This window comes from Anser brachyrhynchus, assembly GCF_964034855.1.
Source record: "Anser brachyrhynchus genome assembly, chromosome: 22".
Taxonomy (NCBI): domain Eukaryota; kingdom Metazoa; phylum Chordata; class Aves; order Anseriformes; family Anatidae; genus Anser; species Anser brachyrhynchus.
This window is the reverse complement of record NC_137715.1, coordinates 2,490,201-2,515,421: the sequence shown is the minus strand read 5'-3', so window position 1 is coordinate 2,515,421 and position 25,221 is coordinate 2,490,201. Positions and strand designations below refer to the sequence as shown.

The following is a 25,221-nucleotide window of genomic DNA, read 5'->3' as shown; positions in this document are numbered from 1 at the left end:
TGTGAGCCTCAGCACATCTGCAAGCCCAGAGCTCAGTGCTCTCGTGGCAGCAGGAGCAGACATGATTTGCATTCAGAGATGTCTGGAGGAGGTAACAGCACTCCTGATTTTACGGAGGCTTAGCGTTACCATGTTCTCACACCCTCAGGATGTGGGAAACCCAGATTAAATTTTTTCCTTTGTACAAAAAATTTCAAATCCCCATCTCCCCCCCCCCAGGAGGTGCCGCACCTTCCTGCCTAAAGCTTTTCTCCTCGCTGCACCCACTGCAGCCCCGAGACGGGGGAAGAGCACGTGACTCTGCAGCCCTGTGGGCAAGGGGGGTCGTGTGTAGGAGGGAGCCGTACTTTCTGCTCCCTGCTCCGAGGCTTTCTCATTAAACAGTTCATCAGATAAAAGGTGCCAGCAGGCACACTTACCGGATTAAGCGGTTGAGAAGTCAGGAGCTGCTGGAGCTGCTGGAGCTGCTGTTCGTGTTGGTGCAAGACGTGCCGCTGCTGCTCTGTCAGGGGACTCAGGCTGGGCACGCTGCGAGGGGAGCAGGGCAGGGAACGTCAGCACGGCCCGCCTTGGTCCCGTACACACAGGGCCTCCCTCCCTCCCTGCCTCCCTCCCTCCCGGCGCTAAGCTTCTGATGGAGAGGGCAGGGCCGTCCCCGCGAGCTCCCCGTCCTCACCTGCTCAGGCTGGTGGAGAGCTGCAAGGTCGGAGGCCCGCTCGCCTGCGTCAGCGCGCTCGGAGGCTGGGCGGCCTGAGCTCCGTTCAGATTCCCCAGGATCCCGTTGATGGGCATCTGCTGGCCTCCTGCCAGGGTCCCCATCAGGCCGTCCACCATGGGCACCGTGGAGAGGCTGTGGCTGGCAGCGGTGCCTCCCCCCAGCCCGCTGCCTGCCACCCTGGCCAGGCCATTCACCTGCTGCGCCCCGGGCAGGGGTAGCGAGGCAGGACTCTGCTGCAGCATGGGCAGGGGCGGAGGAGTGCTGTGGAAGGACAGGGAAGAGCTGCTCCTGCTGGGGCAACCTGAATGAGGGTCCTGGGGGAGAAACGGACACAAGAGCATCGGACTGGGGCAGCTTGTGAAAGGTCAGCTCAGCTCCAGGGGGGGCTCTGGACAGGAGCTGGAGGTGGGAAGGGGGGCTGTGAGTGCAAGTGCAGGTGTATGCTCAGAGAGGTCCCAGAACTCAGACGTACTTTGCTGGATGTCTGCAAGCGCAGCCAGAATAACCTAGAAGCATTCTCGCCTCTCGCTCTCAGGCTCAGCTACCCTCAGCACTGAGATAAACCGAAGAGCGGCCACTCCAGAGAAAGAAACCTGATTTCTGGGCCTTGACTACTCGGATTTATGAGCTGGACGTCAAGTCAGAGCACCGGGACTGCACTGCTCTGGTCCCGCCCCAGGTCCCTTTCCCAGCTGGCTGGGGGAGGCGGTGGCCCCTGTACCTCAGAGGAAGTGGAGAGCGAGTTCTCGATCCCAAAGCTGTTCTTGCATGGCGGGCTCTTGCTGATGCTCAGGGAATCGTTGTTGCAGACTGTAAGGAGGAAAGAAGAGAGAACGGAGTCAGGGGTGGAGCCTGACGTTGCCACAGCAATGGCAAGGGAGAGCGCTTCCCATCAGCGGCTGCAGCGAGATAAATGGGTCAGATCCTCCCTGCCGTGACCCCCCCCTGCCCACCCCGGAGCACCGCTAGGAATGGCACGGGGTGACGCTTCCCACTGCCCCTCACCGTTGGGAGGCAGGATGTACTGGGCCTGGCTGCCTGGGCCGTTGCTGCTGGTCACCACCGGGAAAGGGACGGAGAGCTGGACGTTGAGGAGCTGCAGACGTTCCTTCTTGGCTGTCAGCGTCATGATCTGCTCCTGAAGCCTCTGGTTCTCCTTCTGCAGCGAGTGCAGGGCTTTGAGCATTTCTACAACTGCAGGGAACAGAAGAAGGGAAAGGGGGCAGGGTCGGGGGAGAGAACGGGGGACAGAGGGAAGAGGAGAAGGGGGACCACACAGGGGTACCGCAATTAGACCACGCCGGGGGATGAGCCTGACCTGCAGATCACAGTCCCACTGCCAGCTACTCCCCCATGGCACAGGCTAGCGCTTTGTCCCCAGCCTGGCTCCTTTGCCGCGGGCAAAATCCCAGCTGGCTCTGACAAAACCATGCCCAGGGACCTCTCCTCCCGCAGCCCGTGCCCCCAGCGACTCACTGTTTACGCCGGCTTCCCCATTGCCCTGCTTCTCCAGAAGCTGCTCGATGTTCGGGGTGGCCTGCGGAACATTCTCCAGCTGCCCGCTGCTGCTGCAGGACACCGTCTGGTCAAAGAGGGTCGGCAGGCTGCTGATGGGGGACCTGGGGAGGCGGGGGGGCAGGGGTGTCAGCGATGCTTCCCTTACTCTGCACCCGCACTCTGCTCCCTTCTCCCGCATCTCCTCCGCCTGGGAGCGGCTGCGTCCCTCCCAGCCTCCACCTCCTCGGCTCCGCTCCAGGACAGCCCCCCATCCCCGTTCACCCCGATATCGGCCGAGCATCCCGCCTCCTTCCCCATCCCCAGCTGCCCCTCGCCTTGCCCCAGGAGGAGGCGAGATGCTCCGTGCGTGTGTCCCCCCCCCCCCCGCTGCTTTCCGCGGTCCCCGGGGTGCGGCGGAGGACTCCTGAAGGGCACTCACATGGAAGAGAGGCTCTCCTGGGGCGACGTCCCTCGGCAGCCGAAACTGCAGTCCTCCAGGTCGGGCTCTGGGTGGGGAGAGGGACAGAAGGGGCTCAGCGGCGGCCGCTGGAGCCGGCAGGTGCCCGGCAGCCGGGGTGGGCGCCCGCTAGAGGGGAGCACGGAGCAGCCCGGCCCGCCCGCATGCGCCCCCGCCGCCCGGGGGAGGCGACGGAGGAGGGGCCGCGTGTCCCCGCGTGTCCCCGCGGTCCCCCCCGCCCCCCCCAGCCTCTGCGGGCCTGCGGCTGGGCTGACGGCCCCCCCCCGGATCCCCCCCCCCGGCAGAAGGAGCCTCTCCCTTCAGCCGCAAGGCGGGGGGCTGCTCGGCGGCTGAGCCGCGGGAGGAGCGGGGCCTGCGCGCCCTGGGCTCCCCGAGGTGCCACCGCAGCCCCGCGCCCTCAGCACCCTTCCCCTAAATCCAGCCGCAGTCCTCCCGGCATTTCCGAGCGCTCAGCTCCCTTCTGAACCGCTTAAGCGAGTGTCCAGGAGCTACCCCCATGCCCACCCCCCCTGTCCTGCAGGGCACCGCAGCGCCAGGGACGGAGCCACCGGGTGTGCGCCCATGAGGGACACCTCCTGTTCAAACACTAAGCGAGGAGCGAGGAGGGTTCAGCTGCCATTTGCTCTCCATCCCCCGAGCCTGCCAGCCCGTGAACACACGTCCCCCTCGCTCCAGGCCGTGTCAGATGTTGTGACTACCGCCTGCACCAGCTGGCCGACTCGCCCCTCCTCTTCTTCGCACAATAAGAGACGTTTCTGATGTGCAAGAATCCAGGAAGCCTCCCGCAGGGAACACTGCAAGGCACTGTGATTTACAGTGTGGTGCCCCGAGCAGGGCAAGAAGTTACTGCCGGTATTTTCTGCTGCTGAGAACAAGCAAGTGCAGCTGCCGTTGGGCAGCTCTTAGGTATGAGACTGATCCTCACCCTTCATCCATGTAGGAATATCTTCCTGACCACCAGCTAGGACTGGTTCACCTTTCTGGGCAGAATCCACCACTTTCCAGCAGTTTCCAGCCAGCAGTTTCCAGCCAGCAGTAGCCTCTCGGTGCAAGGCACCACGTGGAGACAAGGTTAACAAAGTCCTTGAGATGCTGGAAGACACGAAGCCTTCCTATTTTCTCCACTGATGATCAGCTACCAGAAGGCTGGGAACAGTCAGGCTACAGCAGTGCTTCTCTGTACCATTTTCATCCAAAGACCACCTAAACTTTTTGAAAAAAACATCCCCAGCCCATCACATGCAGCTTTGCCACAATAGGTTAAACTTGCAACCAAATAAACATTCGGCTAAGCTCTGACTGTCTGCGCGTTACTGTCTTGTTTGCTCGCAGACCAGGCGGGTTGTGTGCATCTATGCGGTGCCAGTTTGCTGAAACCAGGCTCCATACTCAACTATCTGCTGGCCAACACCACCCTGTCGTCTGGGGGACCGGGAGATGACTGAGTTATCACGCAGAGACAGCACTTTGCAGGGCAGCAAGTAGGAAAAAGAGGCTTGGAGGCAACTGCAGAAGATAAATACGTTTGGCCTGTCATCATAATGAGGCAGGATCCAGGACAAGCCGTGGGAGGATGAACTAGACGGTAGCTAAGCAAGTGGGAAGATAAGAATCAGACTTTTTACACTGCCAAAGGCACCCGGTATCAACCTGCATCAGCGATAACAGTTTCTCAGTTCCCCCATCTGTAAGACAGGATAACACCATTTCCCTACATCACATTAAAATCACGAAGAGCTCAAATATTACTGCAGCGAAATCTATGTCTGCAGGGGATCTGTCTACACAGACACTCTCAGGAAAGGTAATCTGTTTTAAAGACAAGGCAGGAATACTTAAAACTTCACAACCACTCTGTTAATGACTTGGGATTAAAGCAGTCGTCACACTTTAAAATGAAAATGGCCACACAGGAGGTTTAATGCATGTTAATTAACCCCCCTGGAAAAAAAGAGAATTTGGCTTAACACCCTCTGGGTCGCTAGCTCCAGCAAGAGGAGACGGTGATGGAGAAAACTTAAAAGGTGACAACAGGAGCTGTTCTGAAGGCTGCCTGGGACTGGAAGAAACATGTCCTGAAACTCCAAAGATCCCAGACAAACAAAAGGAGCAATCTTGGAAATGGAAACTAAGGATCAAGCTTTTTCGAGCACTTTGGATGCTGGGCTTTGCCCACATGATTCATTCATTATTAGCCTCGGGGCTGGAACAGACTGCTGAGCGCTGTATTGTGCCTGAACCACAAGGCTATTCCTGCAAGTTGACTTGCTTCCTTCTCCTGTCAGCACTGTGCCAAAATAACAGCAAAGGGGAAGTGGCAGCGGGTCATCTCCTCTCTCCTGTCGGTTGCCGCAAGGGAAGAACAACTCTTGGAATCACCCCATTCTTCCTTAATTCCAGGTGACCGAATCACGCCTGGCTCAGAGCTCCCGCGCGGTGCCCTTACTCCCACTGGTGCCAGCCGTGCGGTTACCTTCCCGCAGCACTCGAGCAGACACAGGCTGCCAGCAGGGGCATGCAGACAAAGTGCTGCCAGTGACAGAGAGACAGACAGGGAACTTCCATGGGCTTGCAAAGGTCATAAGCAAGCATACATGTTCATTCATGCTGTACATGCAGGCATGCACGCTGGTTAAGGCGAATAAGGGCACACCGGTGTCAGATTCTCCAGAGAACGCAGCTCTAAGGAGGACTGTGCCTTTTACAGTCCTCGCCTGTGACGCTGGGCAGAGTTTTACCTCCCAAGTTCAGCAGCCAGCATGCCGAGCTGCCAACGTTTCTGGGCTAGGGGAGCAGGAGACAGTCGCACCACTAGCTGCAACGTCTGAAAATCAGGAGGGTGCTTTTGTTTAACTACTGGTGCAAACCAAAAATCAGGCCCATTCTGCTCGGAAAAAAAGAAGTCTTACGATGCTTCAAGTTTCCTGCTTATTAACCAGGCAACTTTCCAAGAAAAATGAATTTGCCTTGGTGGGAAAAAATGAGCAGTTGTAAGCAATTCAGTGTTGGCACGTTCATGTTTGGAAGTTGAAAACAGTGAATTTCGCATTTCATGACAAAGCCAAAGCGGAAGAGCAGAAACTAACTCAAAACAGAGGTGGAAGATGAACATTAAGAGTGCAAGATCTCTCTCATTAAACAACAACAACAACAAAAAACCCTTCAGCTTATTTCGAAGAAGCAAAAGCTCGCCATGGTTTTCACTAGGTTTGCACGGCTTTAGTAGGCAAAAAGGCGAGAGATTTCTGTAGGGAAGGATTTCCATTCTTGCACCTCCTCAGCACGTGTCCAGGGACACGCATGAGCCATTGGACACAGCAGCAGATGTGCTTTTACAGGACCGAAGGCCAAAACTTCATTAGGGCAATGCGAGCACCTCCTGCCTGGGGAAAAAGGCACTGTCCCTCTCTCCTAGCCCCTGGCTGTCACACGCATGGAATGGGAGCAAGCAGGGAGGGCAGCTGGAGAACTATGAATGCAGTTGTCTTGACTCTTCCAGGGAGACCCCTTCGGGAGCCCAAACTCACATACCTTCTGGTTCACGTACCTGCCCGGCTGCTTTCCGACTGATTTAGGAGCGGGTTGATTGACAGCCCAGATGTGAGGGGGCTTCCAAAAATATGTGAGGAGGGGAGGCTGAACGTTGAACCTGCCAGTGAGAACACCTACATGGCAAAACGGGGGGGAGGGAGAGGGGGAAGAGAGAGAGAGAGAAATTACTTCTCAAAAATGCAAGAGGAAAGTAACTTTTCATTATTTCTTCTCTTCCTGACTCTTGAACCCAGCTTGGTCTTGAGAGAGTGTTAAAAATATCTTCTTGGAAGTCTCGCTAGACAGCTGAAATCTTCCCAGCCCCATCTCAGAGCCAAGAGGCCTGAATGAGCTGCGTAACACTGGAGCTGTAAAACTAACTCTCTCCTCCCTGTAAAACACCTCTCGCTGCGAGCTCCTGACAAAGGACCAGGCTCTGTCTCCTGGCACACACGCAGCCCACCCAGCTGGGAGGTGCGAGCCCTCCCACCGAGCTATCTGTGCTGCAGAGCGCAGGTAGGGCTGGCACCAGCGCCAGCAGCCAGCCAAGCAGCAGGGCACGAGCAGCACGGGGCACGGCACACGCGCCGACAGCACTCTGCCACCCGACCGTCCCGTCTGCGCTCCTTTTACAGTCAGCGCAGAGTACCGTGCCCTTTTAGGCTGCAGTTCCTCTCTGCCCCCAAACGGGCTGTGATGCCAAATTAACTGCATCTTTCTAGCGTCTCTAAGGGAAGCCACGGTTGGCAGCTCCCCTCCAATCACGAAGGAAGAAAAACTGTGTTCCCAAACGGAAAAAGCAGCTCCTCTGTGCCCACAAGCTAGTCCTGCTCTGCCAGTCACAGCTCTGTCTGACCAACAGGCCCTCTCCTGCCCTGGTCCTGATGTTCTTACCTGCGTGGTGGAGACCGAGGAGGAAGAGGAGGCTGGGATGGTGCTAGCAAAGGGAGACCGGTTGAGCTGTGGGAGAGACGACGTACCCTGGTGTGCCAGCAGGCTGGAAGAGAGGGGTGTACTGCACACAGCTCGGAGCACTCCGCCCCCGTGGGAAATAGGGTCCTTGTTACTGGTGTAGATCCCTGCGAGGGGAGGAGACGCGTTAAGGATGGCCTGGAGGCAGCTGGCGTTGCGCAGGGCTTCATCCCAGAAAGGCAGGGTGACGCCAAAGCACAGGACCGAGTTTAACATGCACTTCAGCATCTCGTGGCCCAGCGCACGGTGACGGTGGTGACAGCCCATAATCCTTCTGTCAAAGGTGTCACAAGGTTTTCCAGCCTTCCCCCCCACCTCTCATTTGCTCGCCACAGCCGATACAATCGGGCAGAGAAACCACAGCACGCCGTGACTCGCCAAAGCCACAAGTCAAGAGCCCGCGCTCCTGCCGAGCTATCCCCTCCCCTGCCACGGTGCCCACGGACCAAGGTGGGACACGGCCAGAGAAACGAGGAAGGAAGGTGAGGAGGGAGCTGCTGCGGAGGCAGGGGACCCGTCCAACTTCCCATCTGCATCTGCTCAGGCACGCGGCAGAGCCCCGGGTCGGGTCCCGCAGCGCTCTGCCAACATCTCCCCAAGCAGGGGGAGAGCGAGGCCTGGCAGCCTCCTCCTCTCTGAAACACTGCTTTGTTGTTCGGGGGGGGGAGGCAGGGAGAAAAATTGGCCTAAGATTCTGATAATGGAGGTCACGACAACTCCTGCAGCTCCTCTCCGCTCTCAGGCAGCGCAGACAAATGGGCCGCAGCTCCCAGACGCACACAACAAAATTCTATCCCCCCTCGCAATCTGACCTAAATCGGAGCATCTGCAAACAACCCACAATAGACCGATGACAAGTTCTGCTGCCAGAACAGTGTCAAACCTCAGCCCCGAGCTGCAGGCCCCTCCTCTGCCTGCTGCCTTAACCCCTTCCTGCCACGCGTCCCCGCTGCCCTCAGCCCTGCCAGGCCAGGGGACTCCGGCCGGGAACTGCTGGCAGCCTCTCGGCAGAGTTAACGGCGTCCTCCGACCCTCCGTGGATGTGGTCAGACCAGGATGAACGGTTTTGCTTTGAAAAGAGGGGTTAAACTTGAACCACTCACGAGAATCCCTCATTTGGGGTCGGATTGCGGTTGTGCTGGTTTGGCCCGCGAACACCCCTGTCTGTATCGCTTCAGAAATTCAGCTCTGGCTTGCTGAGCTTTTCCAGCACTTGAGAGAGAAGGGCTTGAAATGCTCCCAGCTCCACGGAGAAGAGAAGCTGACCCAGAGGAGACTGTGGGACGAACACTAAGATGGAAACGGGAGACCAGACCCGGATTTTTATAGCTTCTGGGAATGAAAGCAAGGGACCGGACCCTGGGCAGCTGCAGGTTCAGACACCAGCCAAACACGATGCTGAAGAGAGCAGGGCTGGGAGCAACCGCGCACACCTGGAGCCCTGAGGGGAAACATACCTGAACTCAGCAGTGGGGATTCCATGCTGAGGCTGGGCAGGTTCCCCGTGTGGCTGAAGGGCCGCGAGGAGTTGCTGATGCTGGAGCTAACAAGGGAGCCCCCGGAGAAGGGCGACGAAGACGTAGACGTGGACCCAGCCAGCTGGGCACCCAAAATCTCTTTGCTTTTGCCCCCTTTCGGCCTGCCAGGCCCGTGCTTATTTTTCTTGCTGCCCTTGTGCTTCTTTTCTTTCAGCACCTCTCCCTCTTCCATGCTGAGGGACGGCATGCGCTTGTGGCTGCTGCTGCTGCCGCCGCTGCCGCCAGCGGCCCCGCTGCTCCCCACCGAAGGGCCGCTGACAGGGTTCGAGGCCTTGTAGTCCACGGGGGAGGCATCGCGGCCTCGCTGCTGGCTCACGGCCGAGGTGGAGAAGCGCATGATGGACCCAAAGCCTGAGAAGATCACCTTCTGCTCAAAGATATCCCCCTTCTGGCCTTCATACAGAGGGGAGCAGTGCGAAGAAGAAGAGGAAGAGACAGGCTTCCGGTACTTCTCGTCGTCCTGCTCGAGCTTGGGGAATGTCACGAAATCCTGGGAGCACTGCAAGGAGCTGCAGGAGGTGCCTGGGGGAAGCAGAGGGGAAGCAGATGTAGGAAGGCTCGCAGTGGCAATAACTCAGCCCGCAAAGCAACGAGAGCACGGTCACAACAATGCAGGTCCTCTGGCACAGGCCAGAGACTGAGCTGAAGGACACTTGTGTCACCTTCCAGCCCTGGTCCACCCCCCCAGCTGCTCTCATGCTCTCTGGTGAGCACGAGCGGTGCACACCAGCCGCTTCCTCCACCCAAACATGCGTGTGTCTGCTCCCCGAGGCCCTGCACCACCACCCTCCCTCCCTCCCTCCCGCCCTGATGAGGGTCCCAGGAGACGAAGCACGCGAGCGGTTCTGACAACAGCTCGAAAAAGGACCGAGTAACATCGGAGCAGATGGGAGCCCTGCAAGGTTCTGACTCAAAGCTCAGGGGAGCCCGGGTATCAGGTTTTGGCTCAGGTCTCTCCCCCGGCACTGCTTAAAGCACTCCTGCAGACAGTACCACCTACGGAGGAGAGGGCAGGTGCTGCCCATATTGCCTGCGCGCAGTATCCCCTTCCCTCCTCCCTCCGCTCAGACATCTGGATCTGTTTTGCCTTGCAGTGCAGCAGGCCTACGCAGGAGGGGAGCCGTAACACTCACCCGACCCGGTTATTCCCTCCGTGCACGGAGCAAGTAGCAAGGAGACTTTTCCCTTTCTCTTCAAGGAGTTAAAGAGCGATCAGCAAAGCTTCAAGGCGCTTACTGGTGAAGCGAAGCATCACCCCCATCCCCTCTTCTCTGGCTTCTCCTCCGCCCCTTACCTGCAGGCTGGAAGGTCCCGCTGGAGGAAGCTGAGCTGAAGCCAGCCGAGCTTTTCCCACTTCCCGTCTTTTTCCCCTTGTGGCTGCTGCCATGGCTTGAGGACTTCTTGCCTTTCACCTCCGATCTCCCGACCTCTGAGGTCTCTTTGCTCCCCTCATGGTGGCTGGCGGAGCCCTGGCGAGCAGCAAACACAGAGGTCACTCATTTGGGCCAGATGTGGCCGCAGCAGGGGCTCTTTTTATCAATTTCCCCTCAAGAGAAGTAATCGCTCCCCCTGCCCACGAAGCGATGGCCAGCTGACATTACCCACAGGAGAAAAGCAGCATTCCCCTCTACTGCTCCTTGGTGGCATCAGTCTTTATACCCCTAGGGATTACACTCATCCCACCTCACTGCAGGGAATTAAAGAGGGCGCTGACAATCCGAGCACAGACACCAGATTCCCAGCACCGTGGCCGGGAGGAGCGCCCACCCTCAGAGGGCTCCTCAGCCCAAAGAAAATCTGAAAACTGCTGCGACTCAAATACGTATTCCAGCTGCGTCTCTCGGGTGTGCTGCTCTCCGCAAGGTCACCCCACCTAGCAGAACCTGCCCGCCCTTCTGCTGTGACGGGAGATTCCCAACGCATCCACCGAAACACCTCCGCTGCCAGGCCGGGGCTTTCCAAACCTACCGCAGCAAATATTCTGCACAGTGACGTTGTTAAGCAGCATCTGACCACACGACAACAGATGCTACCCAAGCCCCATGTAAGCCTCCGGGAGACAGGGAAGCAAGGGGGATGAAGAGGCCGGGCAGATGCTAGGAAATCCAGGAGCTTGGGCTGAGAGAGAGAAGTGTGGGAGTTCAGCAGGGTGGGACGAACTGAAAACCAGATTCCTCGGGGCACCCACGCTAGGATGTGGAACCTTCACCTTCAAGTCACTTCAAAGCCAAACACGCAGCGTTCAAAGACCGCTTCCTGCAAGGTATTGCTGCAACCAAATCGATATCATAGACGTGGTTCCAATGCGATGGCCGCAGCCCAGAACACAACACCTGTACGTAAATGCCAACATCTTTCACTTCTCACTGAGAGCAGATACAAGGGAGACACGGAGAAGCACAAAACCGTTCTTAAATTCCACTACCCCTGACTCCAGATGACCTCTTCTTAGGGAGAGCTAAAGAAAAAAGGGCTTGTAATGCAGACTCATGAATGCCCAGATAAAAATCTTCCCCCGTTCCTCCCACATGGTTTAATCACTCCGCACAATGCAACAGCTGGCAGCCTAACACACACCAGATGTGCCGGGAATATGAAAGACAGGAGGAAGGGAGTGGTGGAAATTAGGGGGGGGAGAAGGGGGAATCTGTATTTTCTCATCACAGACTCCTGGATGTAGGAGATTAAGCTTTCTTGATTTATGAGCTCAGAGGGAGCGTGAAAATCTTTCCGACTTTCCACATCTGCCTGGAGGGGGAAAGGAGAGCGGTGCCTGGGGGCTACGGGAAGTCCTGAGACTGTTCACAAAGTCACAGGAACGAGATGGCTCACGTCCCGGCAGATATGCAAAGCCCCAAATTTTCCCTCCATAAATTTCTCTCTCTGGAGCTCCCCACAAGGTGCACGAGGCCACGGGAGGGCAGGGGGAAACCACGTGAGGAGACATGTTCTAAATCTGGAGTGTCAGGGAGGGAGTGCAGGGCAAGTAATGAATTAGTGCAGGGTGGAAGGGGGAAACCTGAGCTGGGAAATAAATCTTAATTGCAAAATTAAAGGCAAAAAAAAAAAAAAAAGAGGGGGGAGAGAGGCTGAGCTGGCGGTGGATGGCCGGACACTCACCTGCAGGGCTGATCTGACCTCACGGACCTCCCCCCCAATCTCCCAGAGATTTGGGGGCAGGATTTTACTACCTACTGCCAAATGCCATCTTAGATAACGTTTGCCAAAGAGGTCACAGCAGACGGAACCGTACGGAGCTACCGTGAGCCCTCTGCACCGCGGAGAGCCCTTCTCCAGCAGCCGTCCCAGGGAGCCTGCACGTGGGGCGAGGGCCCAGGCACTGCGGCTGGGGAGCAAAGGGAGGGAAACCGAAACCGCCCTAAATCACTTCCCCTCCCTGTGCCTCTGGTTCTTCCCCCCTTTGCTCCGTGGAGCCTGCAAGCTCTGTGTGGCACTGCAGCCTTCCAGGAGACACACGAGAACTGCCAAGCACAACACGGCCGTGATTTGAAGGGGAGGGGCCCGCTACCTTAATGCCAATATTAATAATAGTAACGAGGGCTGCAATCCCGTCAGCTCCCTAAGGAAGCAGATTCTCCAGCTCAGGGCTGCTGCCTAGAGGAGGCAGGGCCGGAGAAACCTGCGTGCTGGCTGCTTACGTTGGACATACACAGAGGTCTGAAGCTCCAGACCTTTGGCTTTTCTCCAGCCCGGAAAACTGTACGTACGTGTGCATGTGCAGAAACGCCGACGTTCTGTGTGTTTTGCAAACAGGTGTGCATGGGGGAGTGCGGGCTGCAGAGAAAAAAAAACAGGGAAGCACTGAGGAAGCGAGAGCTCCCTTTCAAAATGAGGCAGCGGTTGCATTTTGAAGCTCTGTTTTAAGCAGCCGAGTAAAAAACGTCATCGGAACGAGCCTGCTGCCCCAGCTGGAGGTGAGAGGCTGGCGGGGAAACTCCTGCCTTCACCCCTGAGCCGGGAGAAGTGAAGCCAAAGTCGCGCGGGCACCCGAGCACAGGCATGCACGCACCTCCTCCCCCCGGCACTCGCTGTCCCCCGAGGGGCCGTACCTGTTTCCCGGCCTCTCTGTGACACTGTGCGGCACCCAAGCTCTTCATTCATTAATTTATTTATGGGAAATCAGAAGAGCATCTCTTTGCCTCCTGATTGGCGGGGCGAGCTCCTAGAGGGAACCACTGACGAAATGCAGAAGGGGTGGGGGAGGCCGGTGCAGCCTCGAAAACACAGAGCTGCTTTGCCCTGGATTAAACTACTGGCGAGGGGAAGCAGGGAGGACGCGAACAAGGAACAATGCGACGAGAGCAGGAGCTCCTCCAGCCCACGCGGCACAGAGCGATGTGCTGAAGCAGCCACCCAGGCAGACCAGACCGTAAGCATCAGCTGCCTTCCCCGGCCGGATCGCTCGGTAGAGGTCAAATGAGTCTGCAAGGATCTTCGGGCAAAGCGCTCGTACGAGCTACGGCGTCTGTATCCAAGCCACTGGCAAGCCTGACCATGTCAGCAGCGAGATCAGGCAGCGCTGTGCTGCCGCTGGTCTTTATAGGTAGGGACCGGAGGCACAGATGGGCTGGAGACCGCATCTTTAACTCCCTGATGTCCCTGGTAAATTCACACTCATGTCAGGACAAGGGATGCTAGAAGGCTCAGGGATGCTTGCTGCGAACGTCCATGCTGAGACACGCTCTGATAGCAGGGGGAAGCGGCAGCCTCCCCCCCCAAGCCCCTACCCCATCACCGCTACTGGATTTGCCCGAGCAAAGCGCGGCGCAGAGGTTCCCGGGATCTGTCAGCCCCAGGCCTGCCGGCAGACGCCGAGAGCTCAAATAACAGTGGGAAACCTGGAAAGCCTCCCCGCCTCCGGTGGCGGCTGCAGCCGCAGCCCTTGGCCCCGCTGCGCTCCTTCTCCCAGCACCTGACGGGGGGTGGGTGCGGGGAGCCCTTGGCATCCGCGGCTTCAATTACAAAACCCAGAGCGAGCCAGATGTTGCGGCCCAAAACACGTAGCATGTGCGAGTGTGTGTCAACAAGTGATCGTGATGTCTACAGCTGGCAGAAGGAGGCAGCTGGGGTGGCTTGCGATCCCGCAGATTTACTGCGAGCGCAACGGAGAGCGGCAGGACGGCTCCCCGGCGGCGTCGTGGGGGGAGAGGGGAGGCTCGGTGCGTGCCGCTCGGTGTGCTCGCTCACACGGACGGCCAGCGGCGAGCTCCAGCTCCGAGCACAGACCCCGAGCACAGACCCCGAGCACAGACCCCGAGCACAGGAACCGCCTACAGAACGCGCCTGGCAGCGTGCGACTGCAGAGCCGGGGCAGCCCTGGCTGCCAAGGCTTGCTGGTGAGCCTCATTGCTCTTCCCCTGGCAAGAAACCCTGCTCTGCCCCAGGCCTTCCCCATGAATGCCATCTTTCCAAGAGGCTTTTCAAAAAGCATTACCAGTTGGCAGCACTTCGGGGTTTTTGGATGGACCACATGAAATAGCTAGGAGCTATTACAGCCAGACACCATTACACAGAGGGGATGCTTCCTGCTTCCCTCCCACTCCCCAAAAAGTCTGCAGGAGCTGCAGGCAGCCAGCACGACAACAAACGAGAGTCTACATCCAGCACAAACCTACTCTCTGCAAACCCCCCTCATCCATCCAAAAGCCCTAGCCCAGGAGCACCTCTGGGGGATTTTCAGTCCATCTGCTCTCTTGCAGGGATGCTCCTGTGCCCCACGAGCAAGATCTGCTCCTCTTTGAGAGCAACGGCAATGGCGTCGCCTGAGGACACTTTTCAGAGGCAGGAGGAGAGCTCAGAAGAGGTCTTATGAAAAGTCATTTATGTGCTGTGAATTCACACCCTAGTTTCACTTTCCGGTGTAGATGAGAGCTGAGGCCACCGCTGTGTTTTCAGTGTGTTCATCCCCAAAACCAGAGTGAGGCAGTGAGAGCTCGTCACTGCACCGATGGGGCACGGAAGCCTGGTCAGGCCCAGGTGTCAGATATTAATGGCATTTAGGTTCCTAGAAGACGCAGAGAAGCACTTCAGTGAGACACTCAAAACTCTGGCAGAAATCAGAAGCCTAGCACAACTGATTTCAAGAGGAAACCACATCAAAGGATCTTCTTCATCACTAAACGGTTCAAGAGGGGAGCACAGGGTGGACGCCATAGTAGGTGAAAATTGGAATTGAAAAGTAAATCTGGATTGCAAAGTTAAAGAAAAATGGGAACCCAGAGGCGGCGTTGCCTGAGGGAGTGAGGAAGTGGGATACGATGGCACAAGAGGGACTAGCAGTGCTGTTCGGCACAGCCACACCACCAGTGTCAGCTTTGGTTTTGCCGCGTGTACCCTACCCGCCCCCCAGCACACTCTGCTGGGACGAGCAGCGCTAAGCTACAACCCAGAAAGGACAAAGATGGCTTGGGCTTCAAAGAGGAAACTGTCTGGACATAGTACGTTAACACACTAATGTGTTCTCAGAGCTTTACGTTAGTCTAACCACTGCAATGCTGCGCTGGTGCAAGCATCCAGAAAGCCTCACAGAACCAGCCCGAGGGGTTTGTGCAGGGTGCTTTTTGGTAACAGAGAGCTCGAACAATGCTTTGAGAAACTATGCACAAAAATGCAAGGGAAATGCATTCTTTGTTATGAGGATTAATAATAACTCCCTAGGGAAACACTAAAACCCTGTCACTCCAGCACAGCTACAGTAATTAGGATCTCCTGAATTTTAGCTTACAAAGAGTTGAAAGCTGCCTGTAAAACTGAATTGCACCCTTCCCTCCTCATTTATAAAGGTCTGGCAGGGCTTTGGAGGAGACAGTGGGTAAGTGCCTAACAACCACTCTAGCTGGCCAAGAGTCAGGGTTTGGATTTCAGTTTAGTTTGAAAATAATCTTCGTAGGCCATCAGCTCCCGACAGCTCTGTTCACTGGGTCAATCTGCTGTTCCCAAAAGCCAGAGCTGAGCTGCCTCGACACAGGTACAGGAACGTCAGGGGTGGTTGCAGCTCGAAGCTAGTCCTCCGTTCTGTCCCGCTGCAGCTTTCTGCTTCTCCCAGCCTAGGGCCGCCTTCGCCATTTCAGCTCTCACCTGCATCTCCTCCCTGCTTCCACGCTTGGCCTCACACAGAAGATAGAAAAACCACTCCAGTCCTAACCCAGAACAACCCCATGCGGATCAGCAGGAGCTTTCCTTCTTCCAGACCGTCCCTGCAGCACTTCTCACACTTGCAGACACTGCTAGCCTGTGAATTTTCAGTTTCACAAGGCAGCCCTGCCACGTATCGGGCACACGAGCCTTTCCAAGTAGCATTTCTGTGCTCAAAAGGACATTCCAGGGACATGTTATCTATTTATTCTAGCAGGAGCTTGGCCCTAATCATAGGCTCACTTACACCAGAACAGCCCTGCTGAGGAGCTGCATTAATTTCTTTTCCCGCTACAGCGAGGAGGGCACAACTCCAAAGGTCCACGCGCTGGAGTAACCTCGCTTGTTCCCTGACACTGAAAAACTGCAATCTTGGCCTTCACCTTGTTGCATGCAAGCTTGAGGCAAGTTCCACTGTGTCTATTCTGCTTTACTGGAGTTTGGATCTGGCACGAATTACAGAAAGCTCAGGGCTGTCCTGATTTACAGCCAGGTGCCAGAGCCGACGTCGGCAGCACAGCTCCAGCAGTGAAGAGCAGAAACCCACCGACATCCTGACTCTGCCCCACCAGCCCCGGGCACTGCGCAGACTCTGGGCAGACAAACCTTCCTTCTTCTTACCTCAGGAGCAAAACAGCTCCACCACACTGTGCCTGTCTGCCTTAATTTTCCTGAAATGGAGGAACTAAACGGGACCCAGCCTCCCGTTGTCTCACACAGTAAAGCGACCCCTACTATGCACTTTGAAGATCTCACGTGCATGTAAGATTGTCTGGTTTTCCCCCTAGCTCTATCAGTTTGTCTAATAAAGGATAACACCTCCTCCCACAAGCTTGCCTTGCTTACCTACCTGCCTGAGCTGTTTACAATATGGCAGTAGAAAAGGCCAAAGCGCGGCTATTTATCTATTCTGCGAGAACTTTAAATCTGAACATCTGCTGCAGAACAGGCTGGCACTTACAGCTCAGTCACTTGGGAGTTCAGCTCCGTGATTGTGTCGTCAGTGCTGACAGAAATCAAGACAGCTGCCGCGTTAAATTCCCAAGGCGGGCGTTGAGGTGGGGAGTCAGGCAGAGAGAGTGAGAACGTGACGAATCGGGAATCGAAATAAGTGGACAAAAGCTCTTTCTCTCCTCTTCTGCACCATCCTTCCCACTTCCTCGGAGAGCCAGCCTTGGTGGCTTCCTCCTACCCTCTCTCCCCACCCCGCGTTCACACGCTCGCATCCTGCGGGTTTGGTACCTTTTCTGCAGCGACGGGCACTGAGGCTGGCGTAAGGCTGGTGGGAGACTCCGGACGTTTTTTGTGCTTCTGTTTAGGTCTTTCCTTGTCCTTACGACTCTGCAAAAGAAATCAGAGAATACTGGAAGGCTCTTTTCCTCTGCTGAGAATAGCAGTTGTAAGGGAAAAGAAAGGAGGGTGTGTAGGGGTGGATTTACAACCATACATTCATATTCCTCTTCCCTTCTCCACCCATCCACAAGAGCCCAGTATCCCTTCCCCCACGCCCCAGCTTCTGGCTGGGAGCGTCCCACTATCTCTGCCCCAGCTGCAGCCAACATCTGGAGCGCAGAATATCAACAGAAGCCCCTGAATCAGTTTATGGTAAGATGATAGGGAAGGATTTAACAAGCTCTGGCTGATTTCAAGAAACCTGAGCTTTCCTCTTGCTATTTCCCCAAAGGGGCTCTGTGCCCCCTTATCCTCGCTCTCCCCCTTCTTCAAAGGTTTCTCAGATACACCCTGTACAGCCAACGGAAGGATCCTGACTTCAGCACGTGTTGCACGTGCACAGGTAGAGAGATCAGTCAGTGGAGATCTCAGAATCTACGCCTGAATCTAACCCAGAGATCCTCCCCACCTCCTCTCCCAGCAGAGAACAGCTGGGCTGGGTCCATCTCTGCTAACTGGAGCCAGGCTAGTTAGATTGATTTCTTCATCCTGTTTTTTCTCTCACTAAAACCCCCGAAAGATGGGATTCTTCAAATTGCAAACCAAGGAAAAATTGTGGCCTGAGAAACACGGAGTGCTGCCCACCCTGCTGTTACAGTCTCCTGGGGAACGGACTGTAACCGAAGTGGCTATTCTTGTGTCCCGCTATCTGGATGTTTATGCTAAAACCGAGATGTTTTCAGGGAACGGACTGAAAACGTAAGCCTGTGACAGGCCATGGCTCCCCCTGAAGTCAGTGGGGGCTGCGGATGGCCAAGCCGGCTGGCAGACAGGATGGCAGGACAGGACAGCGTGCTCCATCACACGCTCCTGCTTCCTCACGGTCTTCCTCAGCCGCATGCTCCTGTAGGGACAAACCTGGCCGACACCAGGAGCTTTTCTGTGCTACCGCTGTCAGCTAAAGGCACGGCCTGCTTGGCTGAAGCTGCGGAAACTTTTGTGCTCAGTTCCAGCCTTGCCGGCGCGGTCACTGGTCTGCGGATCAAGAGATCTGCTGTCAGGCAAACACCTGGATGGGATGTACGGCTTAGAAAAATCCATCCTCTTGGTTTTTTTGGGGAAAAAAATGCCTGTTCTGGTGCTACTCCCTCACGAGGGTGCTTTAACCTAGAAGCTGAAGCCCTCGCTGTCCACCAAAGGTATGTTCAGAGCAGGGCAGTCACACGGGAGTTCATCGACTCTGCAGGAGGATGCTGACTGCTTCCTCGTGCAGGCAAAGCCCCGAGGCTACGGCTGCCAGCACACGCCAGAGATGGGATGGTCGGAGGGAAGATGCAACTGCAGTAATGGATGAGCTCCACTGTGCGTTTTGTTTGTTTGTTTGTTTTGTTTTTTTTGAGAGAGAAGCTAGTGGAATAAATAGCTTACAAACAATAAGCTAAATGAAAAAAAAAAGAGCAGGAGAAAAAAAAAAAGGATCAGGAGAAAAAGGCTAGAGCAGGTAGGCGCGAAGTCATGCAGAGGTGAAGCAAAAGCGCTCCAGAAAGCGGCACCTTCCAGCGCGGGTTTGGCCGAGTTCTCAGTGCCCTTGAACAGGAGGCCCGCCTGCAGCCACCAGCGACCCTGCCGGCGTAAATCCGCCACGAGGCCACAGCAGCTTTCTCTGGGATGAGCTGGCGGAAGAGGGAGGCAAATCCAGCTAAAGCCTCGCTGCTCTTGCTGAGTGCCCGACCGAGCACTAGCAACGCTGCCGGTAGCCGTCATTTTATCACCGGACTCCTGGTGTTCGTCTGTTAAAGCCCCAGTTCCCGGAGCTACAGCACTATACAAGGATCTCCGTTCTCTTTTTTCCCCTTTCTTCAGCACACATTTACAGCTTTGGCAGTGAATAAGAAAAGCTTGAGAATGTGATTTTTACAAGCTAAGTGCCGAAACACAAATTTAAATGAAATCTTGACTAAATCTCACGATGTTTTAAATACTTGGGGCTTCTCATGCTATAAATACTTCCCAAGTCTCGTGGGCTATCTAGGACAGGGAAGCTGTGGCGCAGAGTTACGCCTGTCGCAGGCTACGTGCCTCTCAGTGGCAGGGCTGGGACCGGTTGTTCGTTATCCACCAGCAGGAACAATTTGCACTCACTTGGTAGGACGCAGCAGAGAATTTCGACGAGCTCAGGAGAGCTTCTTCATATCCGCATCTCGTTTCACAAAAGGAGAAAGCAGGGCACATGGGATGAGAGAACTTGCAACGATTTCACCGAGAGTCATCCAAAAATCCAGGCAGAGAAGGCAGGCACCCGCCCCATGGGATGCACGGTCACCCACTTGCACGTGCTGCCAGAGCCATGCACAGAAGAGAGAAATGGAAGCAGGAGCCAGATCCTCACCGCAATACGTTTTGCCAAATAACTGCACAAACTCGGGTCCTTCAGCTCCCTGAATGCCACTGAGCTTATTCTCGTCTTCTGAGCCCCAAACGCATTTCGATCATAAAGGTGCGACAGGCGGGACTAAAACATGATGCTGCAAACGCTAACGGGACAGCCCTGGAATCGTTTAACTTCACGTATCAAAGTGTCAAGAGGAGACAGAAGAGAGCCGAGCCACTCTGGCTAATGACAAGGAACCTCCACACCTACACACACACGTGCGGGGAAAGGCAGGAACGTCCTGGCTGCCACCACCGCGAGCCATAAAACCTCCCCCGGCTTCATTGTGATGGCAGCAGCCGAACTCACATCCTCCAGCTTCAAAATCCTGGCCGCCTGCTGTCTGAAAAAGCTCTCCTCGCTGTCGGCAGTGCAGAGCCTACACCCGCTAACTGAGCAGTCCCCTGGCTGTATGTAGGAGTGCGGACATATGTACGTATTCAGCAAGAAGCCAGCCTGCACAATAGGGACCAGATTTCTGGAACCCTCCGCTCCCATTCAGATGCTCGGATAAACGATCAGGTTTTCCAGGACACTGGGTACTGAGCTCTTTTGAAGATCTTGCCCTGGCTCCATGTGCTGAGCAACTGCACTTTGAACTATGCAGGAAATCTGTCCCGCAGAGCCCGGCTTTCGTGCTCTGCTCAAAGGGCTGCGCTGCTCCCAGAACCGCCGCAGCCTGCCGGGGAGCCGACCTGCGCCCCCTGCTCCGCACCGCCGCACGCAGCCCCCCCCGGCCGTGCCCGCCGCACACCTTGCTCCTCTGCCGTGCCTACCCCGCACCTCTCCTCACCCCGCAGCACCTCCTCGTGCGGGCCCCGTGCAGCTCCTGCAGAAACCCACAGGGCCTGGAGCCCGGGAGCTCGCGGTCCGCAGCCCCCAAGCTTTGCAGAGGCCGGGTGCTCGCTGCCTCTGCGCACCCGGCAGGACCCCTCTGCCAGCTCCAGTTACTCTCTAACGCTTTTGGGTCCTCGGGCAACAGGATTTGACATCTTCAGTATCACTGGAGAAACGCAGTGCCCTGGGCCATAGGGGCAGGACAATTAATGCCCTGGGCCATAGGGGCAGGACAGTTAATGCCCTGGGTTAAGCAAGCAGGACAATTAATGCCCTGGGTTAAGCAAGCAGGACAATTAATGCCCTGGGCCATAGGGACAGGACAATTAGTGCTTTACCCGCTGGAGGTTCTGCACAGGGGCCGGGCTGCCCCCAGACCAAGGTGCAGGTGGGAAGGCGATGCCAGCTGCCCGCAGGGACCGAGGCCCTGGGTCGGTCCTGGGGCTCAGTCCCTCCTGGCTCTCCTGCCCGTGTTGACATGCACTAAGACAACCCGGGGCGTTCCCCGGCTCGCACCAGCGGCTTTTTAAACGTGTGGGTTCTCTCCAGGAACCGGAAGGCTTCAAATGCTTCCTGCACGAGCCGCAGGGTGCAAACGGAGAGGGGAGGGCGGGAGGAGAGGAGGGAAGCAGCACCGGCCCCTGCATCTCAAGTGACCCTCCCCACCTGGCTTTTCTGGGCCCAGAACTTTGCCTGGAAGCAAGACGAAGCAGGACTCAGGGGAGGAGGAGGAAGCAGGGAGGACGCACTGGGCACAGGAAACCTTTCGCCGCCCCCGTCCCATCTTTGCAGGCAAAAGCCGAGCCCTACCTTGCAGCCGCTCGGCGCTCCCTGCAGCAGGCGGGCCGGCTGGGCGAGCTGCGGTCTGCAGGGAACATGAACCTGCCCCCAGCAACAAACTTGATGGAAAACAAACGCTCTCCATGCAGGGCTGAGCAGCTGGGGCTTGGCATGTGGGCACGGAGCAGGCCAGGCCTGCGGCGGGGGGAGCGCGGCCGCATCGGGGGCGTGCCAGCGCCACAATCTCCCTTCGAGCTCCCCAGCGCAGGAGGAATGAAACAGGATCTCCGGCTGCCAAAAAGGGTTGTGCACAGCTCCTCTTGCTCCCCCCACCGCCGTCTCCCCTTCCCTGAGCCCCCCTCTTCTAAGCTGCTGGACACCAGCAGTTGGATCATTAAAAGTAGATTGGGCAGGGGAAGGAGGGAGGGCAGAGCCAGGAGCTGGGAAGAGCCAAGCGGGCTCTGCTGCTCCCTCCCTCTTTCCCAGGCTCTCTGCACTCCCTGCCCGGAGAAGGAGGAGGAGGAGGAGGAGGAGGAGGAGGAGGAGGAGGCGGCCTGGCTCTGGGCTGCAGCCATGGCAGCCGCAGCAAGGAGGAAGGCAGCACCGGGCAGAGGGGCACCAAACCCCTGCCTGCAGCCTCGCTCGCACTCAGGATTTTGCAGGTTTGCTTTGAGCCGCCCCGAGGGGATGAGTTTTTACACAAGGACGCGTGGCCAGCCCTCGCTGGGCTTTGCGCTGTGATAACTTATCACTGCACCCCTGCTAACTGAAGGACTGGCTGGGGCTGGCTAAGCACCTGCACGACAAGAGGCCCCAGCAAGCCAGGCAAGGATGCTACAAAGCAAGGCTACTGTGGCTAGATGTGACCGATTAGAGCAGATCTCGGTTCAGTACTCCCTCCCCAAAACGCTGTGCTGGTCTCGCAAGCAGCCATCTGCATCCCGATCGGAAAAAAACGTCCGCTTGGCTCCTCGGTGCCTGCGTGGAAACAAAGCTCCGAGAGGCAGACCTGCACCACCAGCTCGGAGGCAAGCACAAAGCCCCTCACAGAACCCAGCGGGTTTAGGTTTCAGCCCAGTACAACTTCTCCAGTGTGCTGAATTTCAGTGTGGCTCATTTCCTCTGCTGGCACCAGGGCTAGACAGACAGACAGACAGGCAGGCAGTGGGGAAGGGGGCTCTGCCCTGCATCTGCTCAGCCACCAAGGGACTGGGGGCTGCAGGGAGAAGGGGGCAGGACAGCCACAGGCCTGGTGTCCCCATGAAGTCCCCCCTGCAGCTAGGGAGGCAGTTCAGGAGCTCAAGGTGTGTTCCGGGACAGGGACCGCTCCTCCGTCCCCTATCCAAAATTAAAAAGTCCCCTGATTTTGCTCGTGGGTTCCACGTGCTCTCTAAGAACAACGCTGGATGAGGCCTCTCCTCGTGGGGTTTGTGCCTCAGGATGTCGCAGGGCTTCGGAGTCTGTGCTCGCCCGCTCCTGGTGGGACAGACTTCATTCCACGGAGCGTGGTGATTTTTTTCTGTGCATTTCCAGCAGACAATATAGGTGACAGAACATCTGTACTTCATTCAACCCCTGTGCGTCACCCAGCGTTTTCTTGGTATTTAGCTATTGTTTTCTTTCTTTCTTTCTTCTTTCTTTTTTTAAACAAACCCTGCGAAGGCTCCCACAGAGTAGAGCGCACACATTGCAATACCAAGCCCAAAGAAATAAATGGGTTTGGTTTCTCTAAGGCCTGGTATGTTCCGAGGAAAACCCAAAGCCTGGAGCTTTCCCATTTTCACGACAGCACAGAAGGAAATGCTTGGACTGGTATCATTTGTGCCTGCGAGGGGCGGGGGGATCCTGATGCTGGTTGCAGTCCCACATCACAATTGTCCCTTGTCCCGCAGAGAACAAGACTCCTCACAAATGCCAAGCTGCTTTACAGAAGGGCTTAGGAGTCCAAATCCTGAGTCTTTGCTGTCTTCCTGCTCCATTGAAGCCAGCGGGTTAAATCCGGCGCCCCTCACTTGGTCAGGTTTCCTCCGCCAAGCCTAAGAAAACAGCCGGAGCCCCGCGCTGGAAGGGAGCTGTCGGGCGCTGAGCTCCTCGTGCAGGGGGAGCCGGGAGCACCTGCAGCCCGGGGACTCGCTTTGCTCTGCCGGCGAGTGCTCAGCTCCCCAGCACCGCCTGCGGCTCTGCAGGATGGGACCGGCCGGCCGTGCAGCTGGACGGGCTCAAGATAAAACCGCTCCGCTTCTGGTCAGCGCAGCGGCGCGCCCAGTTCCCCTGAAACACGTGCAAGTCGATCGCGCACTGCCGGTCACATACTGCGAAACCCTCTGGGAAGTCCAACCCCCTTCTCGGGTACCCCCTTAAAGTCTGCGTGCTCACACGGCCTCGCACACGTCCCTCCTGCACCCCAGCACCCCCCCGCGGACCTGCAAACAGCCCAGCACCTCCGGCAGCCTTCCTCACCCTGCCCACGCAGCTCCTTTGCACACCTCGTGCCCCTCTCCGGGCCGACTCCCCCTCTGTAAGAGGAAGGAGAAGATCTTGCACTCGGCTGTGGCTGTGCCAAGCGACCCCAGCCCTGACAGGGCCCCCGCCGGACCCGCTGCTCAAAGCGCAACGAGCAGCCAGGAGGGGAGAGCAGCGAGGCAGCAGCGAGACGGAGTCTCTGCACGTTTGTGAGGAACCCAGAGGGTAACAATAGTGGCAAGCGCCACTGAGAAGCCTATAAATAAACCCGCAGTCCTCCTGTTTTCGCTCTCCCCCTGGCGCTGACCTGCTTTCCAGCCAGAGCCGGGAAGCGGCGCTCCCCTGCCCTACCTGCCGGCCACGGGATCGCACTCCCACCCCGCCACCAGAAGCTGCGCAAATATAGAAACCCGCTTCCAGCCCCCAGCCTTGGACCCGCACCGTCTGCCCGTTATAATTACAGCTGAGCTCTCAAATCCGCCGCCAATCACCCCGATCCTGCCCTCTCGCCGCCCCCTCCGCCTGCTAAAAATAACGCGTTCCAGCGCAGCGCCAACCTTGTGCCAAGCGCTGCTCCCGGCCCGCGGCACAGATGCTCTTTCTCCCTCCTCCTCGCCTCGCAGCAGCTGAGCACACAAGGGGAGTAAATACTCCAAATACGTTTTTCAGCCTCGCCGGCAGTTGGAAATTTACTGCCTTGGTGTCACAGCGGGGTAGGCACGGCTTTGGACGTGCAGCCTGGGAAGGGGAGGGTTGCCTGTTTGCCACCTATCGGGTAGGGCTTGGGCAGGCTCCCCAGACACCGAGTGGGCAAGGTGGGCAGCGCTCCGACCCGGGTATTGCGGGATAACCTCTGTAAATAAAGAGGGAGCTGGCTTTCCTGCCCACACGGTTTATGGGCTCTCAGCTGGGCCTGCCAGAAGGGTGCCAGCAGGTATTAACTGATGGCCGCGCTGCTTTTGAAAGCCTGGATGCCCTTGTCCCTGGGAAACTGGGCTGGGATCCATCAGCCTTCAGCCACAAAACCCACCAGCATGTCACTGGGCTGTTCCTGGATGTGGGTCACTATTATTACTATTCGTAATGATGTATTGATTGTGAGGACATCTACTGCAACAAGACAGAAACAAACAAACAAACAAACAAACAAGTAGACGGCCAGACACCTAAAGCAAGACTTAAAAAATTCACACGGGAAGCACCAACTGGGTTATGCAACAGGGTAAATTTGGCTTTTGACCACAGTGGATTAAACCTAGAGGTTTCTTGATGGAGTAATTCTGGATTTCTCCTAGCAAAAAAACAGGATCTGGCCCATAAAGTATTAAAAACTATCTGACCATCCTGAAAGTATTCCTGCATTAAGTTATTTGTGCTCCAGAGCCTACAGCACTGTTTTGGATAGATGGGGTGCAAAGGAGGACGGCGG

The 25,221-nt window shown here is 56.7% G+C and overlaps 1 protein-coding gene across 2 annotated transcripts in view; it reads right to left on the bottom strand.

The window, feature by feature from the left end:
- The window catches only part of MLLT6 (MLLT6, PHD finger containing), a 45,382-nt gene that overhangs the window by 5,758 nt on the left and 14,403 nt on the right, over window positions 1-25,221 (bottom strand). For both annotated transcript variants that reach the window (XM_080565148.1, XM_080565149.1), the window contains exons 8-18: window positions 17,132-17,230; window positions 10,029-10,203; window positions 8,654-9,256; window positions 7,119-7,303; window positions 6,241-6,358; window positions 2,655-2,721; window positions 2,195-2,337; window positions 1,724-1,912; window positions 1,440-1,528; window positions 677-1,032; window positions 420-528 (exon numbers count right to left, since the gene is read on the bottom strand). In XM_080565148.1, the coding sequence (XP_080421274.1) occupies window positions 420-528; window positions 677-1,032; window positions 1,440-1,528; window positions 1,724-1,912; window positions 2,195-2,337; window positions 2,655-2,721; window positions 6,241-6,358; window positions 7,119-7,303; window positions 8,654-9,256; window positions 10,029-10,203; window positions 17,132-17,230 (2,133 nt within the window). The remainder of the gene's footprint in view (window positions 1-419; window positions 529-676; window positions 1,033-1,439; window positions 1,529-1,723; window positions 1,913-2,194; window positions 2,338-2,654; window positions 2,722-6,240; window positions 6,359-7,118; window positions 7,304-8,653; window positions 9,257-10,028; window positions 10,204-17,131; window positions 17,231-25,221) is intronic.